The sequence below is a fragment of the Chenopodium album genome, chromosome 5 (assembly GCF_948465745.1).
Source record: "Chenopodium album chromosome 5, dcCheAlbu1.1, whole genome shotgun sequence".
Classification (NCBI taxonomy): Eukaryota; Viridiplantae; Streptophyta; class Magnoliopsida; order Caryophyllales; family Amaranthaceae; genus Chenopodium; species Chenopodium album.
In genome coordinates this window covers 22,783,266-22,800,071 of record NC_137838.1, presented here as the reverse complement: position 1 = coordinate 22,800,071, position 16,806 = coordinate 22,783,266, and the positions used below count along the sequence as shown (strand labels likewise).

The 16,806-nt window shown below is 34.6% G+C and overlaps 1 protein-coding gene across 1 annotated transcript; it reads left to right on the top strand.

The window, feature by feature from the left end:
- The first annotated feature begins 477 nt into the window (after positions 1-477).
- On the top strand, positions 478-5,881 carry LOC145630592 (uncharacterized). Its single transcript, XM_081682829.1, has 7 exons — positions 478-799; positions 918-1,035; positions 1,323-1,411; positions 1,579-1,625; positions 1,721-1,809; positions 3,349-3,482; positions 5,085-5,881. Exons 1-7 carry the CDS (start codon positions 716-718, stop codon positions 5,841-5,843), a joined length of 1,320 nt encoding a protein of 439 aa, XP_081538955.1. The 5' UTR covers positions 478-715; the 3' UTR covers positions 5,844-5,881.
- Positions 5,882-16,806: the final 10,925 nt, after the last annotated feature.

The following is a 16,806-nucleotide window of genomic DNA, read 5'->3' as shown; positions in this document are numbered from 1 at the left end:
ACTAATAATAAAGTAAAAAGTACACCATTCATTTTCTTATAAATACAACACTTTTACTTTTACGCTATTTATAATTTTATATAGTCCACTTTGATTAGTTGCTAATTTATAGTTATAGGAAAAATAATCATGTGAGATCTTATTGTATTAAACTAGGTTTGTAAAATATTAATATTAATATCAAATTTTCACAATTATTCGTAAAAAGGATATTAATAATTGAAATAACGCATTAACAAAAATGTACTCCGTAATAAGAAGTGTTGTATGCGTATTTAAAATTGAATAAAACAATGTACTGTATTTTATTAAAAAAAAAAAAAAAAAAAAAAAAAGTCTAGTATAAGCCATCCGATGATATAGAGTATAGACGTCAAATAAAACTGACGTTAAACTAACCAACATTTAAAAATTTAAATGATCCCACTCAACTCAAACTCCCATTATTATTATTATCATTAATAAAGTCGGCTTTGTTATAAATACCACTGCCATTCTACTGCGTCACTGCCCGCAACTCTCTTTCTCTCTCAATCAAACCCAACACAATTCACTCAAACACATTTTCTCTCTCCTCTCATTTCTCAGAAGACTCGTAGTTCTTTCTCATTTTTCAATGGTTGCGTGAAAAACAAGTTTTTTTCCATAAATATAAATCATACGAACAAACAAATTCAGTGCTTTTGTGCTTTCATTTTAAGATCAGCGTTATTTAATGGGGAAAATTATGACAGAGAAAACGAAAGTTGAATCTGTTCTTCACATTCTCAGAAAACAATCTCCTCTCTCTCTCAAACAAGTAATTACACTTTTTTTTGTTACAACGTTGTTTTTTTTTTTTGTTTTTTTTTTTTTTTACGAAAATAACTCACATGTGAGTTGCAACTAATTCAATTTTCTGTGTTTGGTTACGAAAGGAGAAATTCTGCAACACGGCGTGTGTGGAGAGGTTTTTGAAGGTGAAAGGAGAAAATGTGAAGAAGGCAGCCAAACTACTAAGGGCTTGTCTTACGTGGCGTGATACTATTGGAACTGGTTAGTCTTAACTTAACTCCTTCTTTCTCTCTCCTCCGGCTACTAATTTTGTCTTTTCTGATTTAATCACTTCCTAATTTTAGCATCTTTTGCTTGTTGTTATTTCTTTTTTTTTTTTTTTTTTTTTTTTTTGGTTTTCAAATTTAACTCTTATTTAGAAAAACAAATGAAAAAGTTAAACATAAAAAGTCACTTCAATTCAACATTTTTAAGGAATATACCCCATAATTAAAACTTGATTAATAAATGATTTATTCAATTTTTGGATTGAATTTATTTTTTTGTAGAAAATTTAATAGCGGATGAGTTTTCTGGAGAGTTGGCGGAAGGAATAGCATATGTAGCGGGTCATGATGAAGAAGGCAGACCGGTTATGGTAAATTTATATTTCAATAATTTTATTATTTCTGTTTTTTTTTTTTTTTGAATTTATATTCATCTTTTTAGTTTTTATCTTTTTATTTTAAATTAGTTCTATTTTTGTGAAAAATTAAAGTCTCAAGGCTTTAATTAATAAACTAAGCTTAATGCTTTATTTCCTAGGTTTTCCGAATCAAGCAAGATTATCAGAAGTTCCATTCTCAGAAACTGTAAGCTCACCTAACTCTCTTTACTTTCTTTTTTTAAAAGAAATTTTTACATTAAATTTAAATTAACTTTTTTCATTTTTTTAATAATTTTACAGATTTACTCGACTAATGGTATTCACGCTTGAAGTAGCAGTCCAAACAATGCAGAGAAACACTGAGCAATTTGTTATCCTTTTTGATGCAAGTAAGTTATTACTACGGAGTAGTATTTTTCTTTGTTACCTTTCCCGCGTTGAATACAATTTGAACTAATCGATGTCAATTAATTAAATTGGTTAATCCGGGTTTACATTATTATCTTTTGTGATTAAAAAATGTTTGAACCTTACTAGCCTAATTTAAAACCGTTCCTGCATTGATCACAATTTTACAATTTGAAATGATATATGTCATTTAATTAAGTTGATTAATCTGTATGTAAATAATTACTTTTTTCTATTAAAATAATATTTGAACTTAAAAAAGGGTAAAATAATCATTTACTTAAACTAAGCTAGTCAAGCCAGGCCTACTAGCGGACTAGCCTAGTTTAAAACTATTCCCCCCATTGATCACAAATTTACAATTTAACTTTGCTGACGCCAATCAATTAAGTTGGTTAATCCGGGTTTACATAGTTACTTTACGTGATTAAAAAATCATTTGAACATTAAAAGGGTAAAAGAGTCATTTAATTTAAATTGATTCCCTTCATAAAAAGGCTGAATCTGGATTATCAGGCTTAATATTTGATACACCAACCTTTTATTCGATTCCCCACATCCGCTTTAATTAATTCTTCCCTCTTTCTTTTTGTTTTATTCTAGAAAATAAATGCAGTGTTTTTATTACTTTTTGCAGATATTTCATTTTCTATAAAATTCATGTATTTCATTTCATTTATTTTAAGAGCACGCTGCACGCCTAAAAATAAATATTTTGCATATTTATTGAGAAAAGTAGTAAATAATGAATGAAATACCACGGTTTTCAGAAAATAGAAAATAAAAATCTGAATAAAGCAAAATTTTGGTATGTCGGAAGACCAGCATTTTGTTGGGGGAACAAATTAATGTTTTAAACTCAGAAATTTCCCAGATTACCCTTGTTAGGTCGCTGTTTGGACCTCTGTTTTTTGTCCTGCTTAAGAGAATTATGGGTTGGTTTCCCAAGGGCATATATGGAATGTTATGAAACTTATACTGTATAATTATATACTAAGATTGGTCAATTTCAGTCTCTGACATTTTTTCTTCTCTGGTTACTTAGGAATAATTTCACTTCCCCATTTACTCAAAAGAATAATACCAATACCCAAAATTTTAATACTCACATATTCAACTCCGATTCTCTAATTTTAAAATTATTATAAGTAAACACATTTTTATTCCATTGTCCATTGTGATTAGAGATGTCAAAAACTTACTTGATTTAACTGACTAAAAAATAATCCAAATTTAAAAATCAAATTTGAGCTAGACTTGAGCCTATTAGATCTGATCAAACTCAATCCATTAATCTGTATCAAATATCAAGACCTCTATGTGTAATACGAGTAATAGGCTAGGATGATACGAGTACAGCACGGCTATTATTGTGGGACGGAGAGAGTGCAATTAATGCATTGGAGAGTAATCAAAAGCAAACAAAAGATGAGTTCAGAACAGAACATAAAATTCTCAGTTTTGGGGGGCCATTGGAAAGTGTGTGGTATGGTATAATGATAGGGGGTGTGAAAATGCAGGCTTTTTCAGATCAGCATCAGCATTTATGAATATAGTGCTCCCAACACTGAAGATTGTGGCCGAGTACTATCCTGCTCGTCTTCATAAGGCCTTTGTCATTGACCCTCCTTCTCTTTTTCAGTATCTCTGGAAGGTACTACTGCTCATTTTCAACTCCTTTTATTCTTATCTCATTTCAGTAATTCTATGTTTATATTCTATTTATGTAATTACGTTAGTATTTAGTTATTTTTATATTGTTATAATATGTAATTACAATATGATTTAAGATGATAAAAGTATAAAAAGAACATTCATTGACTCAGAATGAGAGACACATGAAAAGTAATACGGAGTCCTGATATTGTTTATGGGGAATGTTAATTTAAAGACTTCCTAAAGTTGCCTATTGACCTTTAGCATGCATCTTTTACATAGTGATGCATATGTATTGAGATTTGATGAATGTTTAATATCAAGAAATTGTTAAACGCATTTAACGAGAGATGGAGTTTAAACGTTGAATAAAATGGTAGTCGTTTGAGTGTCAGCTAACATTCCATCATTAAAAAAAATAAAATGTATGTGTTTTCTTAGTCTTAAAAATATACTCTTGTTCGTTGGGAGAAATTTCTAATGTTTTGACACCTCATGACTATAATATGGACACTCTATCTTTAAAATCTTGACTACACCAATACGATGAATATACTATTTTAAAATTTGAACTCTACCTCACATTAATAATTAAGTTTAATAATAATACCTTCAGTATATATGTAACATAAGATTAGTAATATTCTATAATGAGGTGGTAAGTTGAGGAGCAAATAAAACGGTGTAAAGTCAATTTAGTTGACAAGAAGAAGAGAAAATGTTGAAACAAACTTTGCTAAAGTAAAAAGAGGAAGAATAGAGCCGTTTGTGGAATTGAAACCCAATGATTATAAAGCCTTTTGGGTTCACATGTAGAATATGAACATTGAATAGTAAAGGAGGGAAACTAATTTGAACCCATAATTAATAAAAAAAAAAATTAAACCGCATAAAAACTTTTTCAAAATAACTGAGTTGTAACTAGGAATTATCTTCCAATCATAACAGTTGAAAAGAGTCATGATTTTTTCCTAAGTGGTAGGCTCATAATCATGCTTCTTTTAGGGAAAAAAAGAGTGGTAGTAGTCAAATTTGTTAGGTTGATTTGGTTTTATTTTTAACCTTCACGAAGTTCGAAGTTTACCCAACCTAGATAATTTCATTCTTCCTTTTTATGCTTCTTTTTGGGTAATGAAGTTGCTGTTTTTTTTACTGTTTGCATGTTACTGTGCATTATGATTTCTGTATGAGGGCCACATGACTAGTTTTTTTTTTTTTTTTCTTAACATACTTATATTTGTTTAATTAAAGAGAAAGGAGTATTAAATTTGTTTAATTGATTTTTATACTCATCACTTTAATTTTAATCATTTGATTAAGTTAATAAATTTTCAAACTTGAACCATTTTTTTGGTGAGATTTATATTCCGTACATTTTTAATAAAATATCAATAATAATTTGTCCTAATTTTTAGTTTTTATCATTGATAGTAGCCTCTAGCATTAATTTAAATTCTATTTGATTCAAATTATTTTGTTTGAATATACGAAGTGTATACATTCAAAACTTCAATTATAGATTAATATATACGGTTAACTTAATGTTCTTTCAGATTGTACGATATATTTAACATGATGAAAATGTTTGACTAATTTTCAGGGAGTACGCCCATTTGTAGAGCTATCAAACTTAACCACAATAGTTTCATCAACAGACTTCGAAGACTCAATCACCCTAGACTACAATGACTTCTCCATGTACCCAAGAGCCGCTTCTCTTCGATTCGATTCGTCCTCTATCCCGGTTCACTCCTCAACCGCCAAGATCGGCGCATGCGCCTCGTCCCGGTTCTCCTTCACCGTATCTCACAGCTTTGACTCCCTCAAACCGTGGTACCTAAGCCTTACTAGTGACACTACCTCATCTTCCAAAGTAGGTCCCACAACAACTACAACAACAACAAACTCCACGTCATCTATCTTGGGCTCCAATCCTCGCTCATTCTCCTTTGCATCACCCATTGATAGAACTCCACGTGGCGGTGGCGGTTATAACAACTTTAACGGTGGTGACAAACTATTAAGGAAGAATTTCATCCCTTCTACACCACTCCCTCAAAAGTCTCACAACGCCGATACCGCCTCGGTTAAGCTACCTCGGACACCGAAGCCGTCTTTCCTCCACTCCCCTGCGGCGGCATTGTTCGGGAGGCGCGAGACACCGGCCCCGGCTAGCCATGGTATTAGTAAGGGTGAAAAGTCTAGAGATGCTTTCTTTCCATACTTCAAGTTTTACCGTAGACCTTACGATGAAATGATCTACCGGTCAAAAATGAAGCCTCCTGTTGGTGGTTTAATCTCGATCGTTGCTCCCCAACACCTCCGGCGCCGCCACATGTCAGTGTCTCAACGTTTTTGAAGCAATTTTACTACAAAAAAAAAAAAAAAAAAAAAAAAAAAAAAAAAAAGGACAAAGGGTGGGTACATAAAGAGTATATTGGGTAAATTAACAATGATCATGATATCATGATGTCAAACATTATATTATAAGGTTGTTAATTATTATGATGATGTTTTGTTTATTAATTATTATCTTGGTTTCAAATAAATAGTTAATTACATTAAATTAATACTCCCTAAGTTATGTTTTTTGGTGAATGGAGATATATTAATGAATAATGATACAAAATCTATGTTACTCAGTAATTAGTTAGATGTAACATGCACTCGTGTGAATAAATATTAATTTACAAAGGTCAAGGGGTGGTCGGGAGACGACGTACCAAGAAAATTGTTGTGCATGGAATGAAGTTATCGTGGTCGAAACGTAGAACATGAAGGCTTTGGAAATTAAAATGTTTTAATCTTGGAGTTCATGATGTTATTATGAGGTTGAGAAACATCTACTTATTATTATTTTTTTTAACTTTGGAAAGTGAATTCTACTACATACTACTTAAAACATGGAACTTTGATGCAATTGATGTAAATTGTTAATGTGAATCGATTATATATACATAAATTACCTTTTAGGCTTTTATATATTGTGTCGAATCAAACAACATATTATACAATAACATTTGTAATTTATTTGTTAACTTAATAGCCAAGTCAAAACCAATACATGAATACTAAAAAAAGTCAAAGTGTAACATTTTTATAAATGACAAAATTATAAAGTCAATTAATATGTCTTTCATTGTACTAATCAACCGTGTTAAATAGATTGGGACGGAGCTGAGTGTGTTTACTAATTTAACTACATGTAATTGCTACTATATAAAATACTATTGGATTACTCACAATATTTATTAGAATAATATTTTTTTTTTTTTTTACTATTAGACAATTAAATATATTATTAGTTAAAATTCTTTCTCCCTCCCATAATATAGTTTTTGTTTGTATTTTTTCACGGTATTTAAGAAATTGGAGGAGAAAGTGGATGAAATACATTAATAAAAGTGAAAAGTACAATCATAGACAAAAGTGGGAGAAAAAGTAAAAAAAAAAGTATAAAGCATGCGCAAAATTCATAGATAAATTAGGAAATACAATGAATAAAGCTAAAAAAGTGAGGGTATAATAGACTTTACATATTATCCAAAAATAAAAGGAAGAACAACATTTTGGATCTGCAAAATAGGAAAATAGAAACTACTACCTCAGTTAAATGTTATGTACAACTTTAGGTTATTATGTGTAAGATATAAAATGTTCCAGAGTTACAAATAACATTTAAAGGAGGTAGTATATTATTACTCCCTCCGTTTTTAAATACTTGCTCCACTTTCCTTTTCCGGCCGTTTTTAAATACTTGCTCCATTTCCTTTTATGGAAAATTTTTACAATATTTAATTCATTTCTCATACTTAGTGGACCCAACATAATACTCTCTCTCCTCCTATTTTTCCACTACTTTTGTTTTTTACAATTTTTTATTTTCTCAGCTACCCCACTACCTCCATATTTTATTACTTTCTCCAATTTCTCCTAAAACTCCGCGCATGGAGAAATGGAGCAAGTATTTAAAAACAGAGGGAGTATGAAGCATAGAGAGTATTATATTACTCCCTCCGTTTCAATATGATAGTCCCATATGGAATCAATCATATAAAATAAGAAAAGGGGAATATTTGGAATCTAGCATTAAAGTAAAGAACAATTCACAAATAACTTTGCCTTATTTATTTTTTGAATTTTTTTAGGAAAGCATAGCCATAATTGCATAAATCATGGGAGTAATTTCTTTACTTAGAGTCATTTCATTAATTCACAATCAATTAATCTAAGCAATCAGAATTTATTATGTATAAAATAGGAAATAAAAACTAGGAAAAATGGAATCTAAAAATCCAACCTTTGGCCGGTCTGACAATAAAAATCCAACCTTCGTTTAATAATCTCACAAAAATCCAACCTTTATACCCCACCTTCTTTGACAGATCCATTACCTGTTGATGACCGTTTTTTGTAAGTTATGTGCCACGTGTCAGGCGTTAATTGGTCAATTATTTTTTAATCATTAAAAAAAACAGAAAAAAAAAACACCATCAGCCACCTTCCCTAGCCCCCGCACCACCCCAACCACCTCCCCCACTCATCGGCAACTACCCCCCAGCCCCACCAGCCCCACCATCGGGGTCGTCGGATTCCGGCGATCTCCCCCCACCCCCCCACCCCTTGCCGCAACCTCCCCAACCACCAAAACCCCCTTCGAATCTATACCTAACCACCACACCAAACACCCAATTCAACCAAACCCACCAAACATCCCCCTCTCCCCCTCCCTCCCCTACGCAGCACAACCTCCCCCTCTCTCTCCCCCTCCCTCCCCGGCGCACAACCTCCCTCCCCCCTCCCTCCCCTGAGCGAAACCTAGCCCCTATCAAAACCCCAATCGACGCGCGACCTTGGGTATGGGGTTGGTGGTTTCGAACCTGCGTATGGGGTTGGTGGTTTCGAATCTGGGTATGGGTATGGGGGTAAGTGGTGGTGGAAGAGGTTATGGGTACGGTGAGGGAGATGCTGGGGTGGTGGTTATGGTGGGCGACCCTAAACCGACCCCATACCCTATCTCGGACCGCCTCGTTTGGGAGGATTGCGTGAGGCTTGTGGTTGGGCGTTGGTTTGGGAGGAGAGATAGTGGAGGAGGAAGAAGAGGGTTTCGGTTTCGGGTAGGGTGGGTAAGTGGTGGCAGAGGTGGTGGACTGGCGGTGGTGTAGAGAGGAGAGAGAAAGAAGAGGAGTGAGAATTAAAAAAAAAAAAAAAAAAAATTAACCTGTTTAACAGGTTAAAGGTCAAATGGATCTGTCAAAGAAGGTGGGGTATAAAGGTTGGATTTTTGTGAGATTAAACGAAGGTTGGATTTTTATTGTCAGACCGGCCAAAGGTTGGATTTTTAGTTTCCATTTTTCCTAAAAACTAAGTTAATAGTAGAATACATTCAATATGGGTAGATCTTTTTTGAAACGCCCAAAATAGTATATGAGACTAACAAATTGAAACGGATGGAGTATTAAATGTGTCGGTCAAATTGATACACTTATTTAAAATTTAAAAGAGTAATATATCCCCAAAAAAGAGTTATTCAAATTATTTTACAAGATATAATAAAAATAAAAAGGTGATAATATATAATTGGATGTACTTTATCTTTTTGTTGAGTTACTTTTGAATTGAACTCAAATGTCATCGTCAATCTTAGCTTTATTAGTACATTGGTTTTCTTGGTTTGATATTTGATGAAGTTATACAGTCTATTAGTCATGCTAGTTGTTAGTAGGTAGAGTTTAGGTCCATCTTTGTTAGACTTTAACTTGATGTACGTCTATTACTACCCCCACATTTCACATAACCAACAAAATACTGGTAACACAAATTATTGAGTGAGTCCAGTCTGACCAAACATTTCGTCAATCTAGCTATTATTTGTACGACAATACAACCTTCTCACACCCTCATTTCCACTCACCACCACCAACGATAATCTCACTCAATCCTACTTCACTTTCTCTCTCTTCCCTCACCTTTAACCCACCTGTAGACACCCAAATGTGTCTTCCCAAAACCAAACCCAGTGATGAATACTTTTCGCGTCATTTGATTTTCGAACGAAGTGAAAGTGTGGAAAGTCTAATGATGAGGATTGTAGACACCTAAAAATGTCTCCCCAAAACCAAACCCGATGATGAACATTTTTCACTGCCATTATTGGTCGGGTTGAGTATTTAATCTTTGGAGTGCTTAAATCCATGTTCTATCTAATACATTTCATAAACCAATCCATTTCCTAGCTCATTTCCCTAAACCATAACTTGTTATCCACTTTTCGTGTCCACATCGCAAAACCGAGAGAAACTGATTTTTTGGTCTTATAATTTTGATCCAATTATTATTTGGTTGGATAGGCCTTGAAATAAGCTTTCCAACCATATATCAAAAGCCCAATTCTGAGCTATAACGAAAAAGAAATGAGCAAAACACTAAACTCGGCCCAAAACCGACACCCTTCCACGAAAACGGCCATATCTTAATATATACAAATGATTTTGACCTGATTCTAATTAGGTTGAAAAGTAGACTTGATAATCTTTCAAATGATATATTATATTCCTTATTCCAAGCTACGGATCAAAAGTTATCTCAATTTTAAAAAAACACGTAAAAAACTGGAATCGTCGCGCTGACAACAAAACCACCGCGTCGCGGGGGAAAGTGACGTGGCACGAGGCCTGGTACCGTGACACGGGAATTCTCAACGTGTCACGGTGCCTGGTGCCGTGACACGGGAATTCTCGTGCTTGTTTCCGCGTTCTTTTAATGCGTAAATTCCTAGCGTCATGGGGATGATGATGTGGCACGGGGCATGGTACCGTGACACGGGATTTTTTACCGTGTCACGGTGCTTTTCTGTCTCTTTTCCGCGTTTCATTCCCACGCGCTTAAGAATCTGGACACAAAAACTCCACCGTGTCACGGCATGTCTTCCTGTGTCACGGTGCACACCCCATGACACGGGATTGCTCCGTGTTTTCTCCGCGTAATCCCTAAACGCGTTTTATCCTCTGTAGGTTTGTTTCTGTCCTGCGTCACACTGTTTTCCACCGGGTCACAGGATTTTCCCCCTCTGACAGTGCCTGACACCGTGTCACGGTGTTCTCTGCCATGTCGCGGTGTTATTTTTTTATGGTTTTTATCTTTTTAGGGTTCCGTGTGTTCCCTCTACTCATTTTCCCTATAAATACCCTCCTCCTTTCTGTAGATCGGGGCATTAAATCATTATCTCTTCCTCTCTTTTACACCAAAAATCATTCTATTCTCTCTTTCCCATATTCTAAGCCTTAAACCTTTATTCCTAATTACACCATTCTTCCCTTAAGCACTCCAAGGAGTCCAGACTTAACTCGAGGTTCAGTCCTTAAACCAAGGCGTGAAAGGTACAAATAACTGAGGGTTTGGACCAAATCAAATCTACATTTATTTAATTTAATTTTCATTTGATTTATATTTTTTATTGAAGTTACTAACAATTTATTCATGATGTAGCAATTTTAAGGGACGCGCGGAATGTGAGTAATTAATTAATTTAATTACTCTTATTTTATTTTAATATTGCTAGCATCATGATTAGGTTATTTTATATTTGATTTGACTAACGCTATTATTGTTAAATTACTTCCTGTAGGGAATATTTCAAGCATTACCCCTAACTTGAACCCCACTGTGATCATACACTAAAGTACGGTGGCGTCAAATAGGAAGGAAGATAGAGCAAAAGAGTCGTCAACAAGTTTTAGGAACTTGTAAACCGTTCACAGGGTGAAGGTTACACCCCTTAACGATCCAGGAGATCGTCAACTCCAATAGGTCTGGAATCATGACTGGTAGTTCAGGCTTGAAGGTAAAAATCCAACCTAAAAGAGATTGAACCTGCCCTAATAATAGGCCTCTACTTTATTCTGATCGTATTCATGTGCGCTTTCTGACTAACATGCAATCAATAGGTTTACCCTAAACTTGTTTATCTATGTTGGTTGAATATTAATGCACAAATAAAACTATTATTTGCGATCACTTGAATTATAATCAAATTAACCCTAAACAAGATTATTAATTATCTTATTAAGCGTGATTACAAGTACGAATTCCCTTTAAACATGCATAAAAGGCGTGATCAACCAATAACAATAAATATATATCAAGCAACATAATAATAATAAAAAATAATCCAAAATAACAATCATAATCAAAATAATTATATTAATCATGTTAAAACATAATAATAGCAAGATCCTAGGCATGATACTAACAAGATTAATAACAAACCCTAGCATGTCACTAAGCAATAAAGATCAAATATATAGCCCTAACATGAAACTAACATGATATTAAGAAAGAAAATAGGAAGCATCATAGAAATCATAATTGATATTAGGAAGTTATTGTTGTCATTCTAAACATCATACTTGATATTAGAAATTACCCTAAACATGATACTAGGAATCAAAATAATGACCTAAACATGATTTCTATATCAAAATATCAATAAATCAATTAAAGCACTTACTTGGATGCCTCGTACCTCTTTCTAATAACAAAATACACACGTTAGTAACTTCAAGGAAAATAATAAAACAACAATTAAATTAAATAATTGAAATAGGGATTTGGGACCAAACCCTTAGAAATTAAAACCTTTCACGTCTAGGGCGAAGGCAACTTCGAACAATGCCAGGTGTTTCTAGATCTTGTCAATGCGGAATTTTGTATGAGAAAAGCTAGTTTAGAAAACAGAGAGAGAGAGAGAGAGAGAGAGAGAGAGAGAGTAATCAAAAAATTCTTGATGAGAGTTGGTGAGAGAGAGAATTAGAGAATTGGTGGAAATTGATGATAAAAACAGAATTTTAGGAGGCAATTTATAGAGAAAATAAGCCGAATAGATAGAAAAACGAACCAGAGTTTCGAAGAGCATAAAACGACTTAGCGCCAAACACCAAGCCTTAGCGCCAGGCGCTAATGCTGTCGTCAGGCGCTAGAAATCAGTTTCACACGTTTTTTAATTTTGATAAAATTTAGCCGTACAGAAGGGCAAAATCGTATTTTCCTTAAAAACACTTCTTTTATTCTGATTAAAACTCTAAAAAGTCAACTAAAGTCAATTTATCAATGCTAATTAAATTAGGAATGAAAAGAACCTTCTAAAAGAATCTAGAAGACTAAAATCAATTCTAATTGCATTAGGAATGATAAATCAATATTAGGCCCTCCTCTAGATCATTAGGCCGCAATTAAATATCAAACTGGGCCCAGTTTAGTAATTTGGCCATAACTTCCTCATTATTCATCGGAATTGGGCTTATAATATATCGTTGGAAAGCTCTTTTCGAACCCGACCCAACTACACTATTATTGTACCCTTGCCATGGAAAAAACCAAACTAGATTGGCTGTTTTCAAAAATAGATTTTCAAAAACAGAAAGAAGAGATATTTAATAAAAACTAACCGCAGCACTAGACTTTCCACACTTTCACTTCATTCGATTGTGATTCGACGTGAAAGGTACTCATCACTGGGTTTGGTTTTGGGGAGACACAAATGGGTGTCTACAGAAGCCCCCACTTTGACTGAGTTTGGAGAAACGCAAGTTTTGAAAACAAAAGTCAAAGTATCGATAGGGACGGAGAATGATTCAGAACGTTCTGTGATCCTAAATCACTCTTGTAACATCGATACATGCAAAACTAGCATTAGTTAAAACAGATAAGAGAGTTAAGAAACGCGTATCTTGCACCGTCGAGCACACGTCTTTGAAGGTAACCGATTTGTTGCCGCATTCGTTGTTGTGACAACCTTCCACAAGCTAGGGAACGCCATCTTGCTGTTTTGATGTTCACTCGTCTCTGAACAATAGATCTTTTTGATATGTCCACACGTCTCTGAATAAAAAATCTTTGAATGATATGTCCACGCGTCTCTAAACAAAAGAGCTTGATAATATGTCCACGCGTCTCTGAGAAAAAGAGCTTTTTGATATGTCCACGCGTCTCTGAAAAAAAGAGCTTTGAATGATATGTCCACGCGTCTCTGAACAAAAGAGCTTGATGATATGTCCACGCGTCTTTGAACAAAAGAGCTTTGATGATATCTCCACGCGTCTCTGAAAAAAAAGAGCTTTGATGATATGTCCACGCGTCACTGAACAAAAGAGCTTTGATGATATGTCCATGCGTCTCTGAACAAAAGAGCTTTGATGATTTGTCCACGCGTCTCTGAACAAAAGAGCTTTGATACTTGAATGTTTGTTGCAATTGTTCGGTTGGCTGCGAACAGGAGCTTTGCTGAATGGTGGTATCCTGTAAAAATCAAAAGATTGCCAAAAGACTTTGATGGTGCTTTTCTTAGGGTTGACCTAAGGCTTGATTTTTTCTTAGGGTTGACCTAAGGTGATTGGACTGAGTTGAGGTTGACTCAATGTGATTGACTGACTTGAGGTTGAATCAACGTGACTGACTGACTTGAGGTTGACCCAAGGTGAATTGACATGTGTGACTCATGACCCGTGTGTGCATTGTATTGTGATCGTGCAACTCGAAAATGTAAAAAAGCCAAAATTTTCCGTTATTTTTGTGGAGGGTACCAACTTTCTCCCGAAAAAGAAAGACGCGAAAAAAAAAGAAGCGAAGTTTTTGAAGGTAACATCTTAGACTATCCTAGTTTGACTCGATAATGAAAGTATTTAGGTGACTTAGGCGCGAAGGCTAAGTACTTCATACTTTGTGATGCAATGATGATTGATGTTGATATGACAAGGCATGCTTCAGCGTTGTGTTAAGATTTCAGATAAAATTTAACCGTTGTAGACACCCAAATGTGTCTCCCCAAAACCAAACCTTGTGATGAATACCTTTCATGTCATTTGATTATCGAACAAAGCGAAAGTGTGAAAAGTCTAGTGATGAGGATGTTTTTATTAAAATATCTCTTCTTTCTAATTTTGAAAATATTTCTTTTCTTACCCTATTTTGGAAAAACGTGCATTCCAGTTTAGTTTGGTCCATGATATGGGTCCAATAATGGTGTACTTGGATGGGGCTTGAAAAGACCTTTCCAACGATATATTATAAGCCTAATTCCGATGAATAATGAGGAAGTTATGGCCAAAATACTAAACTGGGCCCAAACCGAATCTTACCTACGACCCAATGATCATGTGGAGGGTCCAAAGGTTTTATCCTATTCCTAAAATAATTAGGATTAATTAGAAGCTTCTATAAGTTTCTAAAAGATCTTAATTATCCTTTTTGAAAAGATAAGATTAAAGAATTTGAGTTAAATAAAAACTTTCCTTTTTTTAAAACTTTCCTTTTCTTAAATCCTAATTCTATTCGAATTTAAAGATGTTCAAAGACAGTCAGATTTTATATTCGTGCCTCATAATATTTATCCAAATTTTATATGGTTGGATATATCTTGAAGTTATCTTTCCAATGATATATTATAATATTAAATCCGAGTTATAACGAAAAAGATATGAATGAGATATGAAACTCTATCCAAAACTGACATTGTCTTACTATTTCGGCCATATATTTTTATCTACAAAATATTTTAATCTAATTCCAATTGGGTTGGAAAGTAGACTTCAATAGATTTCCAACAACATATTATACGACTTATTTGGACTTCTAGATCAAAAGATATGATAAAAAAAATCCGCAAAAACTGTTGTCCATCGAGTTCTATTTCGATTTGAATTCGGATTCTCTTCTTTTTCTTCGACCCTCTTTTTTTCTCTATAAATAGAGGCCATATCTCCCCTTTTTCAATCACCAACTCTCATCAAGAATTTCTTGATTCTCTCTCCCTTTTTTCTAAGCCTAGCTTTTTACAAACACAATTCCTCATACATTAGCACTAGACACACCTAGCCAAGTTCGAAGTTGCCTTCGCCCTAGACTTGAAAGGTTTTAATTTCTGAGGGTTTGGTCCCAAATCTCTATTTCAATTATTTAATTTAATTGTTTGATTTATTATTTTCCTTGAAGTTACTAACGCGTGTATTTTGTTATTAGAAAGAGATACGAGACATCCAAGTAAGTACTTTAATTGATTTATTGTTATTATGATATAGAAATCATGTCTAGGTTGTTATTTTGATTCCTAGTATCATGTTAGGATGTTTTTCTTAATTTGATGTTTAGAATGACAACAATAAGTTCCTAGTATCATGTTTAGGGTAAAGAATATAATGTCAATTATAATTTCTATGATGTCTTTTATTGTCGGGAAATTCTACATGGTGACCTCAAGGATTCAGTTTTTCTACGTGGAAGACGAAGTTTTTTCCAACTCTCTTAAGTGGCCCTAAGATTTTGAAGAATTATGCATAGTGTCCAATTTTTGATTTTTGGCTAACCTTTACAATTAAAATGGTTAGCCTTTGATTTTTTTTATTAAAAAATAATTTTATAAACAATAAAATTTATAAAAACCAAAAAAAAAAACCCAATAACCAACCCAACCACCACCACCTCACCGGAACCCTAACCCCACGGCTCAGCCGCCCCCCTCGCCGACCGACTAACCAGCCCAACCCCAACCACTTCGTTTCCCTTCCCCGGCCAACCATACAACCGTGAGCCCCTCCTCCGATTCAAGCCCCTCTCCCGAGTCGACATCCCCTTCCTCCACCGCGAGCTGGCGACCCTCTCCCGATTCGACCTCCTCTTCCTCCACTGTGAGCCAGCGACTCCAAAACTAAAACCCTTAACCCAAACCCAGATCCCCATAGCCTAAACTACCCCAAATTTGTTGAGGTTTGGGTTGGGGTTGGGGGTTTGGGTGTTCGTTCTGCAGTTCCGGTGAGGGAGGGGGTCAAATCGGGAGAGGGGAAAAGGAAAGGGTGTGGCTGGCCGATGAAGGGAGAAGGAGTTGCCGACGGTTGGTTGTTGGGTTAGGGATCCGGCCGGCGAGGTGGTGGTGGCAATGGGGTTTGGGCACTTTAGCAGGTGGTTTTTTTATTTTTATTTTTGTTTTTTTTTTAAAAAAAAAAAATTATTCAATATGGTTAACCAAAAATTTAAAAAGTTAGCCAAAAATTCAAAAATTGGGTACTATGCATAATTATTCAAAACCTTAGGGCCACTTAAGAGAGTTGGAAAAAATTTCGTCTTCCACGTAGAAAAACTGAATCCTTGACGCCACCATGTAGAATTTCCCATAATTTCCACATTACAAATAATTAACACAACGCCTCCCATAATCTTCTCTAGTGTTGCCGCCGCTTAGCAACCCCAAACCACCACTATTTTCTCTCTCCACCGCAATCGCCGCCGCAAAAAACCCAACTCACCATCTTCTCTTCCCCGCAAAAATCAAG